This window comes from Rosa rugosa, chromosome 7 (genome assembly GCF_958449725.1).
Source record: "Rosa rugosa chromosome 7, drRosRugo1.1, whole genome shotgun sequence".
NCBI lineage: Eukaryota > Viridiplantae > Streptophyta > Magnoliopsida > Rosales > Rosaceae > Rosa > Rosa rugosa.
Window position 1 is genome coordinate 10,002,314 of NC_084826.1, and position 11,663 is coordinate 10,013,976.

Sequence of the window (11,663 nt, forward strand, 5' to 3'; positions counted from 1 at the left end):
CTAGATCACCTCTTTCATTCCTTATAATAGCTCCAGCCCCCACATTCAATCTATCCCCACTGACAGCTCTATCACAATTTAATTTCCAAATACCATATGGAGGAGGTTGGCATCGTAATGCTCTTCTACCTTGAGCTAACCCACCCTCCACTCTATTTGATCTCTGGACCGCCAACAACCCTTCCCATATAGAGCAGCAATTATAAAAAATAGCCTCGGGTGTCTTCTCTAACTCACCATGCACAACAGCATTACGTTCCTTCCAATTGCCCCATAATAAAATTACCAACAACTTCATTTCATCAACAGTCAAACTATTAAGAGCAAATTCAATAAACGACGAAAAAGATGTAAAATGTCCAGCCATCAATTTTGAATAAAAACCCACCCTCTCCATCACCACAACCGATTTTGCACAACCCCAGGTTGCGTGCAAGGGTGTTTCTGCATGTACTTGACATCTTGGAAAAATTGATGTATCCGCAATTCGTCGTCTGAATAAACTAGCCATGCATGGAATAAACTCCGAAGCATCTCCACAGAGAGTGAAGAAACTTCCTATTCTAAAACGGGGAAAGTTAGGAAAATGAGGCACATTCAACCGTCAAAGTGGAGACTTGGAAGTCAGGGTAAACCCATATTTAAGAGGTGAAGCATGTCGTGATGAACAGAAAAGTATAATGTTCCTCTTTTCATACGTAGTGATCTTGAACTTGTTCACAGGGTTTTACTGTCAATCAAGCACCTATAATGGTTATATATAGAGGGCCTCTAGTGTCTTGGTCACCAAGACAAGATTCCTTCTAAAACCAGGCTCCCTGAAACCATAATGGCACACCAAACTGTTGTTTCATCTTCAAAATTGACTTGTTTTTTTATGTTTGTATTTTCCCTCTGTTTTGCAACCGCAAATACCCTGAACAGAGGCTCTTCGCTTTTGGTGAAAAATGCTCATTCAGACTTGCTAACTTCCCCAGACAAATCATTTACGTGTGGATTCTATGGGGTACCGGGTAGAAATGCCTATTGGTTCTCCATATGGTTCACAAATTCCAAAGATAAAACCGTTGTTTGGATGGCTATCAGAGACAGACCCGTTGGCCTGGAATCCAGAGTTTCGTTGCGTCGAGATGGCTCCATGGTCTTGATTAATCATGTGGATTTCAGTCATTTCACAACCATAATCTGGGAGACCAGCACCGGCTCCACTGGTGTTGACAGAGCGGAGCTTCTGAATTCTGGCAGCCTTGTTCTGAAAGACCCAAATGGTACAATTCTGTGGCAAAGCTTTGATTTTCCCACTGATACTCTCCTCCCAAACCAACCATTTACAAAAAGCAGCACTCTGGTATCGAATTTAGGAAGAGGGAATTTTGGTGCTGGATATTTCAATTTCTATTTTGATAATGATAATGTTTTGAAGTTGATGTATGATGGTCCTGACATTTCAAGCTTGTATTGGCCCGACCCTGGTTATAGTGTGTCTGAGAATGGTAGATATTCTGTCAATAGTAGTAGAATTGCTGTTTTAGATGAACTTGGTAGTTTTTCTTCTAGTGATGAACTGCAGTTCAGTGCTATCGACATGGGTTCGAGAGTGAAAAGGCGGTTGACAATGGATTATGATGGAAATCTAAGACTTTATAGTCTTAATAGCTCAACGGGATTGTGGGTGATCACATGGCAAGCTATGGCGAAGCCTTGTAAGGTTCATGGAATTTGTGGGAGAAATGGGATTTGCATTTATACTCCAGCACCCAAGTGTTCATGTCCTCCTGGCTATGAAGCAGTCGATGCAAGTAACTTGAACTTGGGCTGCAAGCCTAAATTCAAGCGTACATGCTCGAAGTCCCAAGAGGAGAAATTCGTGCAGATTCCGCAAGTAAATTTCTATGGATCTGATCTCAATTTTAGTGAAGCAGTTTCAATTGATGATTGCAGACAGCTCTGCTTGGGGGATTGCCGGTGTGAGGCATTTAGCTATTGGCTAAATGGGGAAGGGAGGTGTTACACCAAAAGTGTTCTTTTCAATGGCTACAAGTCTCCGGATTTTTGGGACACTATATACTTGAGAATGCCTGTGAGTTTCAGTGTGAATACATCAAAACCCCAATATTCCAATGCCTCTATTCCATGCAAGACCAATGGTCCTGCAATGTATGGCACTACCGGTAAAAGGGTGAGATGGGTATATCTGTATAGTTTTGCTTTTGCAGTTGGTGCTGTTGAGTTTCTTTTTATAGTATCAGGTAGGTGGCTACTTTTCAGAAGACATGGTAGTGCTGTAACTCCTGTGGAAGTCGGATATCGTGTGATTTCAAGTCAATTTAGAAGGTTTCGCTTCAATGAGCTCAAGAATGCAACCAAAAACTTCCAGGAAGAGCTGGGAAGAGGGGCTTCAGGGTCTGTCTATAAGGGTGTTCTGGAGGATGAAAGAGTAGTGGCTGTCAAGAAATTGGCAGATATTCATCAAGGGGAAGATGTGTTTTGGGCAGAAGTAAGCACAATTGGCAAAATCAATCACATGAATCTAGTGAGAATTTGGGGATTTTGCTCGGAAGATAAGCAGAGACTACTGGTTTCTGAGTTTGTTGAAAATGGGTCTTTGGACAAGCACTTGTTCACCTCAAATTTACTTGGATGGAAAGAGAGGTATAAAGTTGCACTAGGGATAGCAAAGGGTTTAGCCTATCTTCACCATGAATGTCTGGAATGGGTTATACATTGTGACGTGAAGCCTGAAAATATACTCCTAGACAGTGATTTTGAGCCAAAGATTGCAGATTTTGGGCTAGCAAAGCTAACTCAGAGAGATAGGCTCATTTCAATGTTCTCTCAGATCCGAGGAACAAAAGGTTATATGGCCCCGGAGTGGGCTATGAACCTTCGAATTACTGCAAAGGTTGATGTTTACAGTTATGGGGTGGTCATCCTGGAGATAGTGAAGGGCATTCGACTTACAAGTTGGGTGCTGGAGGATATTGAAGAGGAGCAAGAAGCAGAGCTTACTAAGTTTGTGAGGGAAGCCAAAAGGAAAATTCAACAAGGGGAAGAGTTGTTGATAGAGGATGTTGCTGATCCAAGACTAGAAGGGCAGTTCAGCAGGAACCAAGCAGCAAAGATGGTTGAAATTGGCATTGCCTGTGTGGAGGAAGATAGGAGCAAAAGACCAACAATGGATTCAGTGGTAAAAAGTTTGCTAGAATGTGAAGATGAATCTTACATTCATTCTTCACATTAGAAGTCATTATCATTTACGCTACATGTTCTTTCTTTGTTTGTTTTAGCTATATTGTGTGAAGAATAAATCTCGTATGTGTTTTTACATAACTCATGCTAAAATTATTTATGCTCCGCAGTTCGTGATACATGCAAGTATGCAACATGGTTCATAAAATGCACATTCAAATGTGTTTTACTTTGAAAAGAAGTGAAAAAAAAAAAAAATTGTGTTCACCTTTATGGGGCATTGGGAGTAGGACAGCTTCTAGTTATCAAGTTAGTGAACAAAAATTTAAGTCGAAGCTTGGTCTTCTGCAAAATCAGCCTGTCCTGCATCCTGGTCCTTATTGGTTCTACGGGATCATAGTTAAATGGTTGGGGCATGTGAAACACTAGCAATGTGATAAACTGATAACCATCTCCTGAGACATCCAAAGAAGTAACTTTCGCTTCATGTCTGGAGACAGCATCAGAAACTCCAGCCTTAGAGAAAGCTATCTCAGCAATTAGCCTTTTAGCGGACGAGTGTCCTCACAGCCTTAAATTCTCGGGCTGACCATATCTTTGCTGTAGTAACATACGAACCAGTTACCAAGAAGTGTCCATCTTGAGGCTCAAACTTGACCTGTGATATGGGCTTGAAGTGTCCAACAATGTATATGGAATTCCTTATTCTTAAATCCCATATCTTACGAGTGTTGCCTTCGCCTCCGGTGGCCAAGTCACCCAAGTGATAAGCATTGCTGAAAATCAAAGTGCCAGAACTTTTTGTGATCGCCACTGTTGAGATGCTGAATATTATGTGGTCTATTGGGCCTGACCTAAGCCCATTACTAATGTTGGATATTTCTCTCTTCCTATCTGATAAGGTTGTAGGTGGACACTAGTGTGTGTTTCAAAATGGTAGAAATACTTGTCAAAGCTATAGTAGTACCCAAGTCTTTCTCCGAGGGATGGAAGGCATTATGGGCAAGGCGGAAGCGGTTGCTAAGAGGTTGTTAATCTGTTATACATAGGAGAAAATGTATCGTCGGTTAAGCGGTCTGTGCATGTGTCCCTCTAAGGTGGCAACCTTGGTTACTTGAGGCACACTTCACAACTTGGCAACTAGACTTAAAACACAAGTGGCAAGCAAATTCCTATAAACTAGAAAGTGACCTATGATCCCCAATCTCACTGCATTCAAGTGTCAAATTTGATGTATGCTCTAAACATTTCATCTCTGTATCTATATCCTTATTTGGATCATCCTCCTCACTTCCACATTTTCATGACGCGTGACTCACACATAATGGAGTAGTTTAAGATATGATTTTATCTAGCATACAAGAAAGCTCTAGATCCTTTAGTGTAATGAACTAATGATATTGGAATGTTTATCATACATTTATTTTGTAATTAAATTAAAAAAATAATTATTTTGAACCACAGCATTGTCATTAGTAGGGACAGCCGGACGGCTATGGTAGAAGCGTGGCGTTTCGACAACAGTTGTTGCATTGCTCTCTCCCGGCTCTGGTAGATATCTCATATTCTTGTAGTCTCTTCATAATTATCAAGTGCAAAAAAATACACAATAACTTGAGGAAAATACTTGCATCCGAACCAGTATGTATGTGAGCATCCAAACTCTCTCTTATTTACATACAGTCTACAATCTAAATCCATATTTTAACCGTTCAAAAGTTGCATCAATCATTAAAGATCATCTCTGCAAAAATTCATTCTAAACAAAAATCGTTTACTCATTCGACTGTTAACTTTCACCGTAATTGTTCATTTGTTTGATGCAATCAAATAAGTAAATGATTTTTGTTAACAATGTATTTTTGCAAAGATGATATTTAAATGTTGATTTAACTTTTGAACAGTTAAAGTAGGGGAGTGAAATTTACACTCCCTATTTTACAATCTACACTCCATTTTTCTCTTTTTAGTAACTTAAATTTTGTCTTTAATAACTTAAATTTTGTATCTTTATAGAATTACAACAAAAAATTGAAAGAAATAGTGTGAACGGTAAAATGGTGAGTGGATTTCTGCGGTTTGTGTAAGAACTGCAACTTTGATTTGCAGATTATTGTAGCTGGGTCGAGGATATTTGGGACGAGCAAGTTTCATAGTATTGAAATTACAAGCAACTTATATATTTCTTACTACTTTCTGTTCCTGTAGTAATTAAATGAAGCTAATTTCTTTGGTTTTGTAAATGTTGCTCTTTTAATGCTGATCACCACAATCTCTTTGGAAAGCACCGGCATCAGTTGACCGCCTCACAAGGACTTTGCATAATCTGGGTGGATAAAACTAAAAGGAAAAAAAAATTGAAATGGGGCATTCCGAGAATTGAACTCGGGACCTCTCGCACCCTAAGCGAGAATCATACCACTAGACCAAATGCCCGTATTTGCCATCTGTGTCAAAAAATATAGTGAAATATAGAAGTTACGGAGTTTCATAAGATCTTACTTTGTTACTTCTTTCTCCTGCATATTACTACATAGCAAGAGGCTTCAATATCAATAGAAACCACATGACTATCTACAACTAATCGTTTCCAGTTAATGGAAGTTGTACTGCAGGAAGCACCTCTTGCAAATTGTATCGTCTTGAGATTAATTACAAGAACAGAGTTTTCTGGTTTAGTGGATCAAAGATGGTTTTGTCTAGAAGATCATTCTAGTGTGCAAGTTGGTTACACGTTTTAACAAGGAAGAGGTCCTCCCATGGTTGGTAAAAGATTTTTGGGCAATTGGGGTGAGGTGTCTCAATAATATAAGAGTTTCCAGGTTCTTCACTGTCACTAATGGCTACACCTCAATGATGTCTATATAGAAGATGCCAACCCAAATTTGAGTATAGTGAAACACATAACCCTCGCACCAATTTCTGCACCCAAAAGTGCTAATTAAAAACAAGCTGCTTGCTTCTAGTGCTAGCTCCATTAGTACTCAGTGGGTGATTGGAGAAGCCACATTCTGTGCTCCTATTCAACTATAAAAACCCAGTCTCATTGAAACATAACAACATTGTGAGATCATACAGAGTATTAGAAATTGAGCATTCTGAAAAATGGAGACTCCAATGAAGTTCATTTGCATTCTGGGATTGCTTGCAGTGGCTATCAGCTTCAATGGGGTTGATGGGGCGAGCCCATGTGGAAAATCGACTCCAGATGAGGAGGCAATGAACCTTGCCCCTTGTGCAACTGCTGCACAAGATGCAAAAGCTGCTGTATCTGATGGTTGTTGCAAGCAAGTGAAGAGAATAGGGGCAAACCCTAGCTGTCTCTGCTCTGTTCTGCTCTCCGACACTGCCAAGAGCTCCGGCGTCAAGCCTGAAATCGCCATTACCATTCCTAAACGCTGCAACTTTGCCAACCGCCCAGTCGGTTACAAGTGTGGAGGTAACTACCTCATCCTTATGATATCGTGACATGTGATGTTATCATACTGTCTATTTCAAACTCAAAATTACTGAACCCTACTAACACAATGCTAATGTTGCAGGTTATACACTTCCATGATGGGATCTAAAGAAAGGTTGTGTAGGAGGCCATGTATTGGAGCTGTTGGCTACTAGTGTAAACAAGTAGAGAGTACTGCTTGTAATTTGGCAAATAAAGCTAGCAGCTTGTATCATATGAAAGATATAACAAAATATGGAGTTTCGGTATGAGAACTCTCAATGTGCTTGAATAACTTTTTTTTTTGGTCAATGCTTGAATAATGGTTTTCTCCTATTTTTGATACCTACCTCATTTGCTCTTGATCTTGTACTCTAAAACCCAAAATTAAAAGGTGTTCTCTACTCTAATGCTTTGGAGTATTGAGACATTGGTAACATAAGGTAGATTAATCGAATAATTTATAACAGTTTACATTGGTGATGCACACCGCAAACAGTGACTAATCGAATAATTTACAACAGTTTACATTTTGATGCTACAGTAAAAGAAAAACCCTAGGAGAGATTTTCTCTCTCACCCTAGCTCTCTACGGCGCCCTTGCCTCCTCTTCTCCTAGCTTTCTTCTCTACGTCTCTCACCCTCAACCCTCACTCAGCCACATGCTCTCCATTGATGCTATCACCGCTAGTTGTGCTGCCTCCCTTGTGCTTGCAGAGGGAGGTAGTGCTCCTGATCTTGGGAGAATTGGTGGCGGCCCTGTTCGTCGGTCTTCCAAATCTTTTCTGATTAGGAAGCCTCTGACTTGTCGACCGGTCATCCCTACGGCCTTCAAGGCTCACCTCCTTTGTACTTGGATGGATGTCACTCTGGTGATGTTGAAGAAGAAGTCGGGCAAGCTACTTGGGAGTAGGAACAAGAATCATCGCCCTAGCAAGAAGCCGAATGTCGCTGTTTTACGACTCTCTTACCCTGCAGTTACTGGCATGGTATTGATCCCAGCCCTAGCGACAAGGGCAAGGGAAAGCTTTAGGCTTTTCCAGGTTTCCTTGCCTAATACTAGAAGTTGAGTCTTCTACTACTTTCATCTTAGTTTCTCTAGTTGTACACCAATTGAGGTCTCTAGGCGGCTAGGTTATTACTTCATGGGAAGTTGGTAGGGTGGGTTTTCTTTCTTGTGGTTAGGCTCAATAAGTGAGCGAATGTGTTAACAGTGAGGTCACATGTCCTTTGTCTGGTAGCTTATACCATTTATGATTTTGGTGTAAGACAACATTTGATGTACGTGCCTTCTGGCCATGAATAAATGAATGAAGTTATCTATTTTCTCAAAAAACAGTTTACATTTTGAACGCTTTAATACTCTGGAGAATATTAGCTTGGAATTGCAAAGCCATAGATTGACAACAAGAACCATTACAGACAAAGATTCATAGCAACATCAGAATCAGACCCACCTTTGAATCTTATGCTCCTCAAATGACACACCTACATTGCTTCTTTTAACGACCAAACTAAACTACCACAGAAAGCAATATCCCACCAGACATGGGATAAGGACTGGTTTCAACCATAGGTCATATTTGGATAGGGGAATAACCTCAACTGACAATCTTAAGCTCGGATAAGAAAATTGAAAGGACAGTTTGGAGGTCATGCACCTTGACAGGTTGCCAAGATAATTTTAGATTCTGGGCCACACCGACTTTGAAGAGTGATTTGGTAGTTAGTAGTGCGTGGCACTTCAAAATTTGGGATGTCAGGATTGAGGTCAAGAAGAAGAAACTGTAGGGATAAGCAGTAGTGCCACTGTGCCAGACTAACGTCCTACAGGACCTCTCAATTAGGAAAATTAAGCTTAGATGCGGCGGCTGTGCCGAGAGTTTCTCGTTGCGCATCAGAACTGGAAAAACTGAAATGGAAGTGTGCAATGGAAGAGAGCCGAAAAACCATTCATCCAAGCCTTGACATTAAAAGTTCAACCATACAGAGATGAGCATAACTGTAGTGACTACATATCCAAATCTCCAACTACATTACATGATAGCAGTTGATGAGAAATGGAGGATACTAAACGGAACATTTTACATGTAGAGAGAGAAGGAGATAGAGAGAGGAGAGAGAGTACTACATCTTTCTTTACAGTGAACCTAAAGAAGATGCATACACATTTAACTGTGGTTTCATATGGATCGCTGTTTGACCGGAGGAAAAGAAAAGAAACCAGCTTCCACAACGATCTGCTACTGCTACTACTCGATCTATTTCCTATTATGCCTGCAAGGAATATTTGCAAACAAGAAAACTATTTCGTTACATCAACTTCAAACTACGAAAGACACCAAAACATGGAATAATATTCTATTAGCAGGAGTAAATGAATTTATTCAAGACAGAATCCATTATGCTACTTAAGCATCTTTCCTTCAAATCAAAATTCATGTGTTTAGGTAAAGGAGTGCATCACGGAGTTTAACCACCAAAGGTAATCAATAATTTTTTGTAAAGCAATTCGTTCAGCAGGAAAGATAGAATTTAACTTTATACTTCAAAGAACGACAGAATTAGAACTAATAACTTTTCAGTTGATTAAGAAATAAGCATGCCAAACCAGAGACTGAGATTCTATAAAGAATGACCAAACTTGTAGTTCAGGAAGTAAATGCCAAAGAAGAGGAAATCTCCATCTAGTGTTCCTAGTAAATGTTGAAAATTTACCTGGATGAGGATGGCAAGAGACTCAATAATAGAGAGACCCTACAAATGTAGAAAGTTGGCAGAAAAAGCAATGTCAGAATAATACAGCTTGATTCCGAAAAGCCCTATCAATGAACCTCTACAATAAACAATTTCAGTTTCTTACCTTGCCACCAGTTTCCTCTGCAAGCAGTGCCATCGTCGTCAGTCCCATCTTTCTTGAACTGAAACAAATATGAAATAAATCATCATCTTAAATGCAATGGAATTTCCGTAGTATTAATGAATGAGAATTTTCTTTATTTGCATTACACTATAGTCGAGTACTGTTTCCGGGGGGGGGGTGGAAAAAAAAACTCACCGTAGAGTTAATTCCAGTGCTCTGGCTATTCTGGGGATAATTATAGATGTCTTGCCCACCATAATAGATTGATGAACTGAGATGACATGGTGATTGCACTCTCTGATCCTCATAGTAGGAACTCATGTCCTCTTTCCGTGTGCTCTGACCCTCACCTTCTTTGCCACTATAGTAAGTACCTGCACAAACAGAAAGTTACAGTTTTCAGAGACAAATAAAGCCGAGAATTACTGAATCTACATCTGAACAAACAGGACCGGGTAGCTATTTGACAAAAACCAGAACTAAATGGATACTCTTCTATAATCAAAACAATGGAAGCGAGACAGGCCTAGGAAAAAAATTATATTTCCGAATTCTGATTTGTAACAATAAGCTAGAAAAGCCATGCAAACCTGGCTCTGCCGAGTGGAAGTTCAACGGCTGATCAGTGATCTTTTTCCTAGTGAGTTCAGAACGCAGAGATTCCCTGCTTAGCACCTAAATCAACGCCAAAACAAGCCTTTCTCAGAATCTAGTACAACATAAAATAAACAAATGTATACGATTCACACAAAAATGGTAAAAACAACATACATGCACCCCCATTGCATTAAATAATTCAAAACCCTCCGCTAATAAAACCCGATGTAAGCCCTCATTGCAAATCTTGTGTTAATCATTAAAACCCAATTCAGATAAAAAGTAAAAAGGGAAAAATGACTCGTATATCATGATTGAGAACCTCGACCAGATTTGGGAGAAAACATTGATAAACCCCATGAAGATTTTAGAATAACAAAACAAATACGATTCAACAGAGGCGATGGCTTTCAGCTATATTCAATCCGAAACAGGCATAATATTCAAACCCCATTAACAAAACAGAACAGAAAATACCTACAATCCTCAAATGCAGGGGATAACAATCACACGACCAAATTGAATTAGAATCAAACATTACAATCAAATATGCACCAAAAATATAAAACCAATTCCGGAATATAAAGCAATACCTTTGGGGAGTTCAAGGGAGGCGCGAAAATGGCCCCGAAAATCCCAGATGAAGAGGACGATGAGTCTTTGGACCCAAGCAGCTCAGAAGTGGAGGAAGAAGACGACGACCCGGCTGGCTTTCTTCCCTCCATTTTTGTCTCTCTGATAATTCTCACAATCCCAAAAACCTCTCTCTCTCTCTCTCTCTCTCTCTCTCTCTCTCTCTGTGTTTTGTGCCCTGAACAGAGTTTTTTGGTGGGTTTATATAGAGGCACAGATTCCAGAAGCACCGTCACGAGAAGAAGCTTAATAAATAAGAAACGGACCCTGGAAATGGTTTCGCTGAAAAACAAAAACAAAACGAAACGGCGACACACAGAAACACAGAGAGAGAGAGAGCAAATAGAAAAACAAAGAAAAGGGGGAAGGACACGTGAAAAATCAAAGGGTATCGAGTAAAAACGAAACCGTCGCTCCCACCCAATTTATAAGCCAAAAACGACGCCTACCCAATTCAAAATTTTCCACCTTATTATTTTCTCTTATTTTTTGTTATTTTTTATTTCTCATCAAACTTGAAAATCTCGTACTGTGATTCTCTTTTCTCTCGTGTCAGACTCACTCTATTTTATGATTTATAAGGGCCTCTGCTTTCTTCCTTTTACGTCTCTGTTTCTGGTTCTTCAACCTGTCGACTGTCGAGAGTGTTACAGAATGCCGCCACGTGGAGACGTGGGTCCTCTGTACACGCTCCAATATATTACTGCCACGAGTAACCAAGTGGATAATAACCACCCTACCCTACTTGACCTTATTTTTCTGACTTTTCCCTTTGGTACTAGTCTATTGGGACACCCCATTGAAGTACATGGTCATAGGGGGAGGGAGTAGAGAGAGCCAAGCCTTTGTAAACCTTATCTTTTTATCCTGTCGGACCAAAATAGAGATGGGTCTTCTCCCACCCCCTTTACTTCCTATAATTTCGCATTTGAAAGTATTTTT

General features: G+C 40.0%; 3 protein-coding genes and 1 non-coding gene across 4 annotated transcripts; 2 read left to right on the forward strand and 2 right to left on the reverse strand.

Moving 5' to 3' along the window:
• Positions 1–766: 766 nt before the first annotated feature.
• LOC133721786 (putative receptor protein kinase ZmPK1) lies at positions 767–3,396 on the forward strand. Its single transcript, XM_062148511.1, has one exon. The coding sequence runs from the start codon at positions 830–832 to the stop codon at positions 3,239–3,241; it is 2,412 nt and encodes an 803-aa protein (XP_062004495.1). The 5' UTR covers positions 767–829; the 3' UTR covers positions 3,242–3,396.
• A 2,157-nt stretch (positions 3,397–5,553) lies between these two features.
• TRNAP-AGG (transfer RNA proline (anticodon AGG)) lies at positions 5,554–5,625 on the reverse strand. Its single transcript has one exon. It is a non-coding gene; the product is annotated as a tRNA-Pro (tRNA).
• Positions 5,626–6,240: 615 nt separating this feature from the next.
• Positions 6,241–6,897, forward strand: LOC133721233 (uncharacterized). Its single transcript, XM_062147787.1, has 2 exons — positions 6,241–6,628; positions 6,732–6,897. Exons 1-2 carry the CDS (start codon positions 6,295–6,297, stop codon positions 6,746–6,748), a joined length of 351 nt encoding a protein of 116 aa, XP_062003771.1. The 5' UTR covers positions 6,241–6,294; the 3' UTR covers positions 6,749–6,897.
• A 1,669-nt stretch (positions 6,898–8,566) lies between these two features.
• On the reverse strand, positions 8,567–11,251 carry LOC133721232 (uncharacterized). The gene is made up of 6 exons (XM_062147786.1): positions 10,682–11,251; positions 10,082–10,166; positions 9,687–9,865; positions 9,492–9,549; positions 9,347–9,385; positions 8,567–8,905 (listed from the first exon to the last, which is right to left on the reverse strand). Exons 1-5 carry the CDS (start codon positions 10,811–10,813, stop codon positions 9,369–9,371), a joined length of 471 nt encoding a protein of 156 aa, XP_062003770.1. The 5' UTR covers positions 10,814–11,251; the 3' UTR covers positions 8,567–8,905; positions 9,347–9,368.
• Positions 11,252–11,663: the final 412 nt, after the last annotated feature.